Here is a 15,648-nt window from a genome sequence, read left to right as displayed (position 1 = left end):
AGTCTCTCAAAATCTGACGAAAATCTTTTAAACTGACCTTTGTCGATCTGAAATGAAGACAGATTCAGTACCTGCATGGCCTATTTCTCGCTTAAAATGTTTTCAGAAACACGTTTCGGTGAACTATTTTAGTACAATATGAGATCGTAATCTGAATGAGTCGCCAGTAATGGCCGTTTGAAAAATCCAAAATCCGGAAGCAGCAGCCAGACCCACGTGGCGCGTTCGTCCAATCAGCTGCCGGTTTTCATTTTTTGGGCGACAATACAAATTAGCGCCGCCTGCTGTTATGGAGACGTATTATGTCTCGTCGCTTCGGTGTGTTCCGAGGCACTTTTTGGACCAACTCGGGGAGGCTGATCAGTCCAACTGTCTTTTCTGCCGAGGGTCGGCCGTCTGGTTGGTGTGTAACTGCCTTGTTGTCCATTATCCCATCCTCTTTCAGTCACTCTGTTTTCTGATTTGTACTTGTCTGGAGACAGTAACTTTTAAATAAAAATCAACACATTTAAAAAGAAATGTTTTTTTTTTTTATTATTAACTTATCAGAATCGAGCATTGAATCGTTCTAGAGAGAATCGCGATGCATCTAAGAATCGATTATTTTTCCCACCTCTAATTAATAGAAGCAAATTGAAGAAGATATTTAAAAGTAACGCATGCGTTACTTTCCCTAGTAACTTATTACTTTTATAGAGTAGTTGATAAAGTAATTCAATTACGTTTGAGAGTAATAACTAGGATCTGCAACTGATTACTAATTTCGAGTAACTTGCTAATGAGTGAGGTAACATTCATATTTTTGCCAAGTATAAAACTAGCTAAATAAATGAATGTAGAAATAAAACAACTACCCTATACCCTATTTTGTTAATCCATTAACTGTTGCTTTAGGATTTTTTTTTTTTTTTATATATATAGAATAAAACAATTAGGCTAATCAAGCCAATAAATAGATTAATAAAACATAAAATATGATGGTTTCAGCCCAAACGCAGAGCAAGCTTGGGCTGATATGTTAATACACAGTCAGTTTGATCAGACTATTCTGGGATTATACATTTCATGTATTCACATTATTTAGACTATGTAGTTATTTGATGCAGCTTCAATTTTCCTTATTCATTTGATAATTTCATCCTTTTAAAATTGGTTGTATGAATGTGTAACAACATTATCATTATCAGCAGTAGATGTTACAAAAATGTAATGAGTACACATCTTACAGAACATTGTTAACACCCTGAAAAATGCTAACTTTTCATAGCCACTTTTGACATCTAGAGGGAGTGTTTTGATGAATTGTGGCCGTTGTAAATGTATTTATTTATGTATTATGATAAAGACCAAATGTCTGAACTTGGTTTTGCTGACATTCTTTACACATCTCAGTCAGCCACAAACCACAACTTCCAGATGAAATAGGGTGAATGCTGCCATTAGTTTGCATTATACGAAATGATCAATATTAAGAGGGGGCATGACTGCACCATCAGGTCAGTGGACAGATGTTAATCAGATCCACTTTAAGCAGCAGCAGGAGCAGCAGCTGAAGAAACATCCGCTCAAGTTGAAAAAGTTTCAGCTTGAGAAACCCAGGCTGTAGAGGGACAGGAGCAGAAAGGAACCGGACCGTGAGGGGAGGTCGAGGCTAAAGAGCAAAATAAGGGACACCAGAGTTCCAGGTAAAGTTTTGAAATAAGTCTGTCAAGAGTCTAAAGAAAAATTGAAATTGGTGTGTCAAAGTTGTCACACACGGTCTTAGTCAGGGAACAAGTCCACTGGCTGTTTGAGGCCAAAAGACACAGACAGCAAAACCACCCCAGCAGTCAAAGCAAGCCAAAAATGTACTTAACATTGTGTCAGTGGGATGGAGCGTTACCTTGGAGCGAGGGAGAACACTGAAAGTCTGGCACTGATCAGAGCCACTCCTAGATGCTCCACGCTCACTGTGCACCCAGGCTGCCATTAGATTGACCAGATCGGACTTGACATTAAGTCTTATTTCTTTACTTTGCAGTATTGCAAAGTACAAAATGGTGTTACACTACAACTTGCAAGATATGGTGCTGAACTGATACTGTGAAGGAATTTCTACTGAACCAACCAACATCCAGCAAACATTCAGACTTATTTCAGTCTCTAGTTTTCGTGCTAATTAAGAAATGTGTCTATCCTAGTTTTTCTGGTAACATACAGAATTGACATAACAAACAATATTGCTTAAATCCTGTGTAGCTCAATGGAACTGCAACTGTCTGGATTACCAGTCAAATTCCACTGGATGTATAGTGTCTGTAAGACACTTCTGACAGAAGCTTCAACCTGAGGAAATCTCCCATCTAGAATTTCCATTATGGCCTATATGTATGGCCTTTTTGATGGAAGATGACAAATGACTAAACAGTAATGCATACTAGTGATTCAATATTGCCAAGTAGTCACGTCGCTTGTGACAAACCTTCTTATTTAGAAGATTTCAGACCACAACATATTTTGCTGAGCACCGAGAGAAAGAGGACCACAGACAGAGGAGATGTCAAGATGTCTTCCAGCTGTGCATCACCACTGCTCTCATCATAGCCCTGTTCTTTCCTGGGAGCTGCCATCTCCCGGCAACTGACTGCCTGTGTCCCTCTACTCCAGGGCAGGGTAGGGGCTGGGGCTGATGCGGTAGCTAAGCTAGCGGCTAGCGTTAACGTTAGCTGCTGTACGTTAGCAAATTATTGCTGCTGCAGATCTGCAGAGGACAGTCGGGGGTTGCTGGCTGGCTGCTTTGATAGCTCAAACCATCGCCATCTACACGCCACAGCAGAATCTAACAACATACTGTATACTTGAGGATATCAACAGCAACACATCCATTCAATCATCTCCCATCTCTGCTTAAATCCACCGGCATCCTCTGCCTTTCGCTGTGGTGTCGTGCGTTAACTCAGTCAGGGCAGGTCGCGATACCACTGCTACTGAAGCTTGCCCAGAGACACACACACACACACACACACACACACACACACACACATACATACATACATACATACATACATACATACATACACAGACACACACATCGCATCAATCGTTCGCCTCTTTATGGACTCGCCAGATGGTTAGCTGTTAGACACAGTCACAAGGTAAACTAGGAGGGCAGGGGGCGGATAACCCTAACGTTAGACTTAGAGGACATTTCATGCTAGAAAACAGAGTAACGGTATGTAGTCCATCATAATGATGCACGTCTCAGCTACTGTAGCTACGACAGCCAAGCCTTAAATTGTCTAACACGACCCATTGTCCAGCACCGCCGTTAACCTACCTATTTCACCAAAGCCTGCCTTCTGCCCCATTAGCCACCTGAAAGCAGCAGCGGCGGAGGAATGGGGACACGAGGCCGGGTGACAGGGGCGAATAACATGATGCTACCAAGCCCTGATTGACTGTCACTGTGCCTCTAACACACGCATTAGATACAAGAACCAACTGGCCCCATTCATACATGAATATAAAATACAACGCCGACCGGTTGTGTCTTACCTCAGGCGGTGTGTCGAACCGAGAAGTTCCGCGTAGCAGCCATGTTCGGAACCCCTATCTCCCTCCGTCCACACGAACCGAGCCCCCTCCCCCGGGTCAGTCGTCCCTCTTCCACAGCAGAAATCCAAATAACGGGTTGTAGAATGATGATTTGCAGATACAATCCCGGTGAGATTAGTTTCCAGTAAAATGTGGCGTTTCTCCGGAGCTCAGAAAGCGGGGTGTCGATGGACACAGCTAGCCGTGCCTGAGGGGAGGAGGGCAGCCCGCCGCCTCCACCACGGACTCTTCTTTCTACTCTGAAAACTTCAGATACTTGTTACAAATGTATTCTCACATATAAGATGCTACCTTACAACTGCAGCGTGGGCAGTTGGACTAACACGCCCGTCGGCTTTTTTTTTTTTTTTTTTTTTTTTATTAATTAAGCTAACATTAGCTAGCCATTAGCTAGCATGCTAGCTGTCTAATTAAACACTGCCATCGTAATTTGGAGGAAGACAGTCCGCACACTGCAGGCTGCTTGGCGGGCAACGGCCAGCCGATTGTCCGCTGGACAGTACGGGCAGCTATACGGCGCTATGAAGAACTAAATGTATTGTAGCAGGTAGGCACAGCTACAGCTAGCTCTCTGCTGGCTGTCAGCCCCTCCGTGATGTTAACATCGGTCAAAGGAGAGGGGCTGCATTGAGAGCGCACTCCCGACACCAGGCGAGCACGGCCCAGCGCGCTCCTGATACATTTACCACAAAATGGCTGCCGTAACAGTCCACCACAGACAGACACACGAGTAATCGCCGAAAGTTTGTCTTTACGTTTGTTTCCCTGTTAAAAAAATCCTACCCGAACTCACGTTGAAGGCTCTGTCCAGGCTCAGTTTGACGCGAACTGGCAGTTAACGGTGTATGTGAAGCATATCATTTGAACGTTCAACTGCCAAGCCAACACACCGACAGTGTACCCCACACCATGGGAGTTCTAACTCCAGGTTGTACTGATAGCAGTACAAGACCTTTCCATCTTCTCAGCTGAAGATACGGCACTATCAATGGGCCACTTAGGACCTGAAGAGACGGTCACTTATGGAAAAGACTGCTCTAACAGGAGGACCTTCACTGCCGGTTTAAAACCAAGAAATTGTTGTAATGAATGTTTAGTTAACATTGTGTAGAGAGGTACATTTCCCACTTATGTTGGTAGCTATACGATGTTTAGTCAAAGATTATGAGCCATCAAAAACAATCATAAACATTTTATTAAAACAAAGTTGCCAGTTAATGTCAAAAACAAACTGTTCCAAGCATAAATTATGCTTTATACTTCGCCAACACAAAAGCAAGTCAGTGAAAAAGTCACCATCTATATTTGTCTGTACACACAGGGTTAAGTTTACCTCCTCACCACTAAACAGATCAGCATCAAGGGTTCCTTACCTACAAAGTGTGGGTATTGTGCAATAAGTACACACAACATTAAGACAGTATATTTCACCATACATAAGTTCTGACATAACTTATATACTAAAATAACTAGTCATCTGAGGTGTGGTATGTGGGTAATAGGGATCTCCCTACCAATATGGGATTGTGCTACCTGGAATCAGAAGCAGCCTGATAGGCAGTAATCAGAAGAGCAAATACATGTCATGAAAAGAAGAAAAAAAGAAAAAGGACATTAAGAAAAGGATGAGAAGCACAGAAGAGCAATAAAATACTGAAATAAAAGTACTGACCAAACAAAAAACTTCACTGGAGTCAAAATCAAACCATGTAGTAGTAGTAGTTCAAACTTGCGTAACTGCATAACAGTCCTTATCATATCTGTTGAAAATACTCCACAGGGTAGAAAGTGGCAGATGAATTCATAAAATTCCCTCACAACTCACCTAAGGCTGGGGACACGCTACACAACCCTGGACCCCTGTCGTTTTACTTTTATAGTTGATACACATCACTTGTGCATAACAGAGGTGAAATAAGGCTGGTCCAACCAGATGTGAACCTTTACATATTATAAACCTTGTACTTCTAACATGATTTGCTCCAATCTGGCAAACTCAGATGACGATCTGTGGCTTAAATGGCCCCAAATGTCATGTAACGTGCTCCCAACCTTACCAGTGATAGACTAGTAGTTGGATGCTTGGTCAGTTAAGTGTCAGGGGACTCAAAAGGAGTCCCAGCCAAATTTGACGCCGATTGCTCGTGATGCTTTCATGGCATGATAGCCAGGCGGCGGTGCAGAGGAGGGCAAAGGACAACACATAGTATAAAAAGTAGATGGTGGTGAAAATGGTAATCCGTTTCCCTGAGCCTCCGGCCACACCTCATTTCTTCTGTTTAGGTGGCGGTCTGAGGAGAGAAGGAAAAGCGCACGTTACTACATGTATAAATGAAAAAGAGCAGGCACTATATGTGTAGAGCTGACCGCAGCGGTTTGGGAGGGTCTGGATGAATGTGTCAACCTGTCACCATAACTCAGGGAACATTAGTAGGAAGGGGAATCACCATGGAGCTCCGGAGCAGCACCATGACCATTTGTTCCTGTCTGTTTACTTATCCCAAATTCACCATATTAATGTGGTCCCTGTACTCACAACCTGGGTTACCTACACTGTAGAACTAATGTGGTGGATACTTAAACCCAGAGTAAGTCAAAGTTATTTGCAAGAGAACAAAGGTGAACGGTAAAATGATTACCCAAACTGTCCACCCCAGTCTAGGTGTGCTCACATTTTAACCCTCAAAGTCAGGGTTCAACATTTTTTAAGCCAAGGACCCCTTAACAGAGACGGAGCAGGGACCCCCTACTACATATTGTATAAAATGAAGTTGCATATTAAACTGGGCCTACAATAACATGTGGGTGGCCTAAAGCCTTTATACATACCTTTTTAGTGCATAGAATACTAAACTATTAAAATATTTATTGGCATGATTTCATCAATTGTTATAAATACATGTGGCACAGTGAATCCTTAGTATGAACTGTTTCTGTGATTTCCAGTAAGCCTATCAATGTGTTTCTTCCCTTTTGAATTTAGATTTGCCAAGAATTATAGTGTGTACTACATTATCTTGAACCAACTATTTTGACTACATGCAAACCTATTGAAACCCTGCAAGAGTCATGCAACAATGGACTGTGCTGCATGACATTTACATACACATTGGGTGAGACGCAGCTAACAGCACAGGTGGAGTGCTCTAGTCACACTTTGCTGCTACACTATCAATTTAAATTAGTGGTTTGATATCATGTTTCTCCTATGTGGTCAAAGTGTAACTTTTTAAACCACCACCAGACGGCGCTGTAGTTAACGCAGGCGCTGGCAGTGCTGCCATATTCAACTCAAGGTGTAATGCAATGTTCTCAACCAGAGAGACTGCTGCGATTTACTGAACTAAAACTGCCTTTGCACATCTGAGAAACTTAACATTAGGCAAATTAGTTCAAATGTAAAAAAAAATAGCTGTTACCAGCAGTACATTACCAAGGGTCCTTTTTCAGTCAATATACATATAGATAGATTAGACAACAATTTTAGGAATGGACCAAAATGATTATCTAGACATATTGGCTGGAATAACCCTAGGGTAAAGTAGAAAAGAAAAAGAGGCTTTATCTCTTCTCTTCCTTGGAAAGACTATTATAAGGCAGCACAACTAAGGTCTTTAATTGGTTGGTGTACACTCAAGTAAACAGCAAGATATAAAGAAACTGAGCAAGCGATGAGAAAAGGAACATCACTTAATGATGATTTGTGATCCTTTACTATCCAAACAACTTTTGGATGACCTAAGTTGAAGCGTGAGAAGGAGCAGAAGTGAGTAAAAGCTATAATAGCAATGTAGAGGAGTATTTTCTGTTCATCACTGATTGCGTTTGAAACTCATTTTGCTGTTGAAGCTTTAATGACCATCGCGAGTGGAGTGGAATGCAGTGTGATGTTGGCATACCTGTAGATGCCCACCACCACAGCGTGGTCTCTCTCGTAGGGCTCTAGTGTGAGCTGCTCCTGTGGTTTCATGTTCTCAGAACTCATCTTCTTCACTTCTGAGGCAAACACAGCCTCTGGAGCCGCTGTCGAGTCTATACAGTTAGCCTGAAGTAAACGAGACAGAAGGAGACACTTCAGAGTCTAACAGCTGACGATACACTGAACACACAGCTCAAGAGGTCAGAGTAAACACTGTCCTGTACATGAAATTTTACAGAAAGCAGCAATATTCCAAACAGTTTTTTGTCCCCTAGTTCAACTCAGTCCTTTGAGCTTCAACAGCTCCAACAGCATTTAGAAATATTTTGGGCTTATTGATCAGTCCAGACCCCCAGTATTTTATAAATTATCTCTGGACTTCACCTTCACATAGCTAGTAACCAACACGATAACTGGAGTTAGTGCTTCATATGTTAGAGGCGGGCATTAGTATACCTTGATGGAGATAACAAAGTGTCCTCCGTTCTTCAGGAAGTTGTGAGCGTTCAAAGCAACAATCCTCGTCTGGTCAGGCTGGGCAACATCAGCAAAAATCACATCCACCATGCCTAGAAAGGAAGAAAGCGTTAATGTCTGCACACAAAGCATCCGTTTACACATTTATTAATGTTTGAGATGAGCCTGGCGACAGCATTATGCTTCTTCCATAGTCCATTTTCAACAATCAGATCCATCAAGCTACATGGTAATCATGTCAAATTATCAATAATTCAAGTGTGCATTATGTACAGTGGTGCTCATAAGCTTATGAACCTATGCTAAAGTTGACTAAAAGAGGAATAAAAAATAAAAATGATCATCTTTTGGAAAATGATCTTAATGCTTAATTAAAAAATAAAAAAAGAGGAAAAATCCAACCTTTAAGGACACCAATTAAAAATTCTTTGTGAATGAATAATGTATCGTAAATAAATGTTCTTCCTTAAAATACAGGGGGCATAAGTAAGTACACCCCTATGTTAAATTCCCATAGAGGCAGGCAGATTTTTATTTTTAAAGGCCAGTTATTTCATGGATCCAGGATACTATGCATCCTGATAAAGTTCCCTTGGCCTTTGGAATTAAAATAGCCCCACATCATCACATCCCCTTCACCATACCTAGAGATTGGCATGGGCTACTTTCCATAAGAGCATCTCTCAATGCAAATCAAACCAGCTATTAGGCTAACTGAAATAAAACCATGCCAATCTCTAGGTAGATAATTTGGTAATTTTGTATTCATGGATCAGCTCTTTGTTCAGGACGGAACCATGACCAAGCTACTAAGTCTCCTGCTGTGGATCAGGACTACCTACCAACCAGCATGCGGTATTTGTGCGGGTGGCGGGCATCTTCGATAATTGGAATGATGTTGGTGCGTTTCTTTGCCACATTGAGAAGGTCACGGCCTGATCGATGGGAAAACTCCACAGCGTAGACCAGCCCTTCCTGTAACACACCAGACACAGGTTAAACAAAAAAAACAACTTTTTTTTTTTAACCTCAGGAAAATAACACCAGGTCATGTTTCATTAACTTGAGGCTCAGCTTAATGTGACATTAAATGTGCCCTTTCAATTTAACTCCCGTTTAATTCAGGGTGGGTTTCTCATGTGGACCGATTGTCATTTTAACACGGAACCCATCGCTATTCTTGCTCAGCTTTCAATGCCTGTATTTACATGTACAATTATGTCAGCGATTCGATATCTCGATGCATCACGATGCGTCAAATACATTTTTCTATTAAAGCCATCTAGGATATTTAATTCATAGCTTTTCAAGCCTCAAAAACAAAACATTCTGCAGTACTCTAATAATAAATCAATTGGATACATAAAACTACAGCACTGAGCACATGGCACGTCCTGAATGTGCAAAACAAAACAGAATATATAAACAGAAAGGTTGTCAGGCCTACATTAAATTGTAAACAGAAATAAATCGATTATGGCCAGGCCGATTATCGATGCAGCATCGTCCATGTCCACGATTCAATGCATCGACTATTTGATTAATTTCAACACCTCTAATTAAAGTACATAGTTTTTTAGGATTAAACAATCAGAAAGTTATTAGAATCACATTGTTGGGCCACTCTGAGCTTTAATCATTTCAAAAATTAAACTGATATTGTGTAAATTACAGTTTAAAATTCCTGGGACTGTTTGGTGGAAAAGGGCCACATGGTGTTTTCTGAGGCCACAGCTTGTAGATGGGTTGTATTGGAAAAAATTAAGACAATTGATACCTTTAGAGGGCCACCAAAAGTGTGTAGTACTCACCGGTCCAACAATGTCAGAAACGTGGGACACCGTGGTGCCAGAGGCAGCTCCCAGGTACATGACCTTTGCTCCGGGCTTTATATGGATCTGGTCTACTCCTCCCAAGATAGCTGCTGCCAGTTTGGAGCGGAATGGATTCCAGGCTCTGTATTCAATCTTAATCTCTCCCTCCTAACAGACAGAGTGTAAGAAAACAGCAAATTGGAATTTAACAAAGCCTGGCCATAGCACTAGAGCCCATAGCTGCTGATTTCACAACACTGATGCAGAGGTGTTCTTATGTGACGGAAAAATAATTAACATTTATGTAACTAATATACATGCTATTATACACTTATAAATCGTAATGCAAGATTGATGTGGTACCTACACTGTGTGACCGATGTAAACTACAATCTCACCTCCACACTCATTCTCTTCTCTCCGTACACAGACTCTCCCACCACCATGTTCTTGGTCACCAGAGCGTCCTCCTTTCCTCTGCAGATAAACACTCCTGAGGAGACACACACACACACACACCACCAGTCAGAATCTACAGACACTGGCAAATCTAGTCAGACACATATACAGTACCAGTCAAAAGTTTGAACACACTTTCCCATTCAAATGAATTAGAAAGCGTGTCCAAACTTTTGACTGGTACTGTAGACAGATGAGTTTTACACTGCTACATCACTTTTACAAGCACAGAAGTATGTAAAGAAACAATGGTAGAACGAACAATTGCTAAACCTCTGACCCAAGCAGCAACAGGGTTTCAGCAGATAGTCATAACATATATAATAACAGTATTTATAAAAACCTTCATGTCTGTGTGGCTCCACCACAACTTTTCTCCCCGCTCCAAAGCCTCCTCTGCCCCCCCTTCCTCTCGGGGTGCCTCTGCCGCCACCCCGGCCCCGAAATCCTCCACCTTCTGGGGACCTGAATCCACCTGAAAAAACACACCAATAGAGCTCTTCAGGTAAACAGCAGAAACAACATCTGTGCCCTGGGAATACAAACGCACTCATGCTTTTAATGGAGGTTATATTTCAAATGTGCTGCGTTTATAACGGTTCATTTATTTTCCGTAGATCAGTCAGTGTTTGGGTTCAATGTGTTAAAGCATGTGTTCTTAAAAGGGTTGGTTTTTTTTTTTCAACCTAGACCCTACTTACTCATGCATTGGTGTCTGTTTCACATAAGTGACCTATGTGAGCAAGAATCTTTGAAATTGGTCCAGTATCAATCAAGTTTTTGGCCAATTGCGCACCTTCAGTTAGCGTCCACTAAAAGTGCCGTTTTTGACGCTGACAGGCTCAGCTTATTAATCTAAGTGTCTGACAACATTATGGAAAGGATCCCTACAGAGACATGGTTTAAATAAACCCTTAATCCACCCTTTACATGTGAAAATAGGCTGTCTGTATACACGCTAAAAGTACTGATTATTTACATAGAGTCTGGTAGATTTGGTGATGTGATTTCAGGGCTGTTTCATGTTAAACAAAAAGGATCTTACTCCAACAAAAAAAGTCTCTCTGTAGGGATCCTTTCCATAATGTTGTCAGACACAAAACAGTACCTTTAGTAGACGCAAACTGACACATTTGCCCCATGTTATTACATTGCAGCCCGGTTCACGGCTACCGTTTACAGCGTAGTAGCTCAGTACTAGACCAATTTAAAAGATTGTTCTTAACATTAGTCACCTAAGACACCAAGGCTGGGGAAATAGGGTCCAGTTTGAAAAAAGAAAATACCCTTTAAATAAAAAAGCATCTTATGTTCTGTAATGCAACTAGAATAATGTGCATGATCTCACCTCTTCCTCCTCTGAATCCTCCTCGTCCCCCCCGGTCACCGAATCCTCCTCGTCCTCCCCGGTCACCAAATCCTCCACGTCCTCCTCGCCCTCTCCCTCCTCGGTCACCAAATCCTCCCCGAGGACTGAACCCTGGGAAACAAACACAGATAGTAGGTTAAGGAATACCAGCAGGGCCTGCACATGTAGCTAAAGGAGCTGCTATGCACCGCATCAAAAGTCTAACATGTGGGGACTACACAGATTAAGTCCACACACTCAGTTTGGGCTGCTGTGTGTCTTCTCCTACATGATGCAGTTGCAGCAAAAGGAGTTATTACCAGGGTTTTTCCTGCATAGAAGAATTTTTGGCCAGCCCTGAAAGGACAGGCAGAACATAAACTTGAAAACGAGATAATCTCAGTTTTATCTCCAGAGTCAGCCTGTGCCAGACTCTCCCAGTGATTTCAACCCGTTTTAATTGTAGTTTAATTTACTCAAGCATAATTTATATCAAATCGTCAGAAATAACAGGAAAATGCAGATTTCTATTGAATAAGGTATTTCCTGTACGTCATGCTTAGCTACTGTCTTGGGTAGTTCTCCCCCCCCCAAAGGTCCATTCTGAGTCAGGAAAAACCCTGATTACAATTACATGCAGCAAGTCAAAGAACTAAATCCATGTAACACTGCAGAAAGATACTGTAGTAATAAAAACCTGCTTTTTATTTCAACAGATATCCCCCCCCCCACCGCCCAGTTGCCGCTGAGGGAAACAAGGACAGCTTGCTGTGGTTAAAAAAAAAAAAAAAAGGATGCTGGCTGCACATGCCTCTGAAGTAACTGATGTGTTCAAAGCACACCATGTGGACATATTGTTTAAATCCTTGGGAAATAATGGATTTCCTTTGCAAAGCTCAAGATTTAGAAACATACATTGTTTACATCCATGTTTGGTAGCTAGCATATTTGTCCTCCCTTTAACTGGCTTCATTTCTAAACAGGACCAGTACCAACTGTCTGCTGTGTGGAACAACGTGAAACGGACCTAAATGGACCATCGTAGTTAGAGTAGCTTTAATACTGACCCAGAAGGAAGTCGGACATTACGGGGAGATTCTGAGCAGCAATGCAATTGTGTATTTAAATAAAGTGGGCTTGTTTACGTCCAAAAGACTAACGAAATAACGAGGCCAGGGGTTAACCAGCCTTTATTTAACTACGATACCGCATGAAACAAAGGCTGCTCGAGCACTGTATACTTTTTAAGGTTATTTCTGCGGTAACTCACTTATTGTCCACAGCACACAGAATGTGATACAAAGTCCTACGTAACGTAACATTAGGTTGACATATTTTAAAGACCTGCTACATCTCCTTCTCGTTGAACTTTGACGGTGTGAACACCGACGTACCGTAAATAAACACACGAGGTGGTTCCTATCCGGGCTAATGCTAGCTGAAGCTAACGTTAGCCTCGTGGCACAAAGTAGAAAAGCAGCGTAATTTAACATCTCAGATTTTGCCCCGTAAACAACTTAATGCTTAGCTATACTTATTAACGTTACATAAAACATGTTGCTGGTTAACGTGACGTCGGAGGGCTCGTGGTCAACTTTAGTTCTGACGGAGACTGGAGCACGTGTTGTCTTTAGCGCTGTGGGAGCTGCAGCTGCTGGACTCTTCTTACTCATTGCCGTCAACGTTATACAGAAGCTCCAGTCGTTAACGTAACGTTACATTTCGCCCAACATTAACGGAGAAAGCGTCCACTCACTTGGCGGCACTTTTCTCTCCGGTGTAAGAGCGGTTTACCGTGAAGTAAACGGAGCAGCATGGCGGTGTAGGCCGAGCACACATCAGCCCCTTTAACCTCAAACACACCGCGGCAAAATCTACTAACACTTATTTAAACATAATGAGTCTAAAGCGTTACTTTAACGAGGTCATTTCTACCGTACCTGGTCTCATGGTATCTGATGTATGGCGTTAAACGGACGCTGCAGCGGGACTCCGGTACTTCTCCACTGCTGTGGCTCTCTCTAGTCTGAACAGACACGCGCACAGTGCACTACTGTGGCCACACGTGCAGCTCCCGCACTCTTTTTCTACTGTTCAGTCACTCGTGTTGTACGACACATTAGCGCCACCAGCTGGCGTGGAGTAAGGGTGCCTTTTATGAATGAAGACAACAAGTCAAATGTATTAATGCATTCACTCGAGATAAAACACGAAATTGTATGTAGTGTAAAGAGTATAGTTGAGTGTGCTGCAGCATCTTAGGGGTTCATTAATCAAAGTTTCAGTGATCGATCCATTTAATAGTGGTATATTCCTTGGAGGTACACTAGAATAAATGCTCAGGAATTACATAAAAGATGTAACTCTGCCCTCAAGAACATTGTTTGGGCTTCAGTTTATGGAGAAATTAATTGGCAGGAAATGTGGCTAGTTGGAGACAAATGCTGTCTTCATAACAACAACGTTAAAGAGGTTTCCTTTACAATCTTGCATAACATAGTATATCCAGCAAAGACATTAGAGAGATTTAAGACTTGATATTAGGCGGACAAAGAACTGTGTGGTAACACTAGATACATTAAAATAAGAAGGCATTTAAGCCTGATTTTGTGTTTGATCAATTTCTCATGTACCCATGATGCGTTGATTTGATTTGAATGTGTTTTTCTGTTTGCTATTTATTTTTTTATTTTGACGTATTGACATTTTTGTGTATTTAGCCTACAGTACATAGTGGGGATGTGCCTATATGATATCAAACTTAAAAATAATACAATTTTGACAGAGAATCATTCATAATTTCTAAATATATGATTTCTAATTAATCAAATGATTTGCACTCAGTCAACCCACAGGTTTTCCTACTTTGCCAAGTTCGTAATCCTTGCCAACAGTATATAAAGTAGTTCAAATCAGCTGGAAATGGAGTCGTTCACATGAAGGTATTGCTAAAAACTCTACTGGCCTAGGATCCTGTCTGTTTATGGTTCATACATGTCTGCTCCCCCTGTGGTCTGCTTTTCTTTGTTGCTGACCTCTGCTTTGATACACAATAAGTAAGCCTTATTTTGGTCTGAGTCCAGACATCTTTTTCTAGAAATGTTACAGTACGTATGATGTATCTACAGTATGAGTGCCACACAGAGAGGGCCGCCAGTCAGTGATGGGGATGGATATAGGCATTTTATTGTGGAATAATGGACTGTTGGTGCTCAGTCAGTCACACATCACCATTGTTTGTAATTATTACTAATATGGGCCAACACAATGTGACTGTCTTTAACCCTGAGTGGATAAACCCCTCTTTATCATATCATGTTCTCATTCTTCCACTCAGTGTCCAGGAGTGGAATGTAACTACCTTTACTGTAACAAGTAGGCTACTGTACTTCAGTCCAAATGTTGAGGTACTTGTACTTTACTTGAGTCTTTTCTTTTCATGCCACTTTCTACTTCTACTCCGCTACATTTCAGAAAGAAATGTACTTTTTACTCCACTACATTCATCTGTTACAGCTTTAGTTACTAGTTACTTTACACATTAATATTTCTGCACACAAAACACATGTAGTTTGTCAAATCTGATGTTTTATTCTAAAGTAAACTAGCCAACAATATAACGTCCTACAAGTCCAGCTGAGATGATTAGACCATTAAACACACAACTGTTTGGATCGTTTTCCAGTTTCTAAAATGTGAATTTTGAGTAACATTTTCAATGCATATGTAACAGAGTATTTTTTTTTTTTTTACAGTGATTAGTACTTTACTGAAAGGATCTGAATACTACTGTCAGTAGTATCATTCAATAAATCCATGAAACAAAGAATAAGAAGGCAATTAAGACTGGAATTGTGTTTGATAAATTTCTCATGTACCGATGATACATTTTACTTAATATGTAGGCCTACTACACTACTTCTTTTTCTCCTTTTTTTCTACATATATATTTTTCTATATATGCACCTCTGGTATTGACTTTTTTGTATATGTACATACTGGCGTTGTAAAAAAAAAAAAAAAAAAAAAAAATTCCA

General features: G+C 41.2%; 2 protein-coding genes across 3 annotated transcripts in view; both read right to left on the bottom strand.

Moving 5' to 3' along the window:
- dyrk1b (dual-specificity tyrosine-(Y)-phosphorylation regulated kinase 1B) overlaps positions 1-4,235 on the bottom strand; it is a 63,421-nt gene extending 59,186 nt beyond the window's left edge. The window contains exon 1 of the mRNA XM_031322820.2: positions 3,535-4,235. The gene's annotated coding sequence lies outside the window, so the exon portion shown is untranslated. The remainder of the gene's footprint in view (positions 1-3,534) is intronic.
- Positions 4,236-4,771: 536 nt separating this feature from the next.
- Positions 4,772-13,713, bottom strand: fbl (fibrillarin). 2 transcript variants are annotated; one of them, XM_031322858.2, is made up of 10 exons: positions 13,552-13,712; positions 11,726-11,743; positions 11,612-11,665; positions 10,607-10,738; positions 10,203-10,297; positions 9,802-9,972; positions 8,833-8,965; positions 7,970-8,082; positions 7,494-7,639; positions 4,772-5,885 (listed from the first exon to the last, which is right to left on the bottom strand). In XM_031322858.2, exons 1-10 carry the CDS (start codon positions 13,559-13,561, stop codon positions 5,861-5,863), a joined length of 897 nt encoding a protein of 298 aa, XP_031178718.1. In that variant the 5' UTR covers positions 13,562-13,712; the 3' UTR covers positions 4,772-5,860. The 2 variants fall into 2 exon arrangements, with proteins under 2 accessions (XP_031178718.1, XP_031178717.1); XM_031322857.2 differs by having other exon boundaries at positions 11,612-11,743; positions 13,552-13,713.
- Positions 13,714-15,648: the final 1,935 nt, after the last annotated feature.

Source organism: Sander lucioperca, chromosome 10 (assembly GCF_008315115.2).
Source record: "Sander lucioperca isolate FBNREF2018 chromosome 10, SLUC_FBN_1.2, whole genome shotgun sequence".
Taxonomy (NCBI): Eukaryota; Metazoa; Chordata; class Actinopteri; order Perciformes; family Percidae; genus Sander; species Sander lucioperca.
The sequence above is the reverse complement of the archived record's forward strand: the minus strand, read 5'-3'. Positions and strand labels throughout refer to the sequence as shown.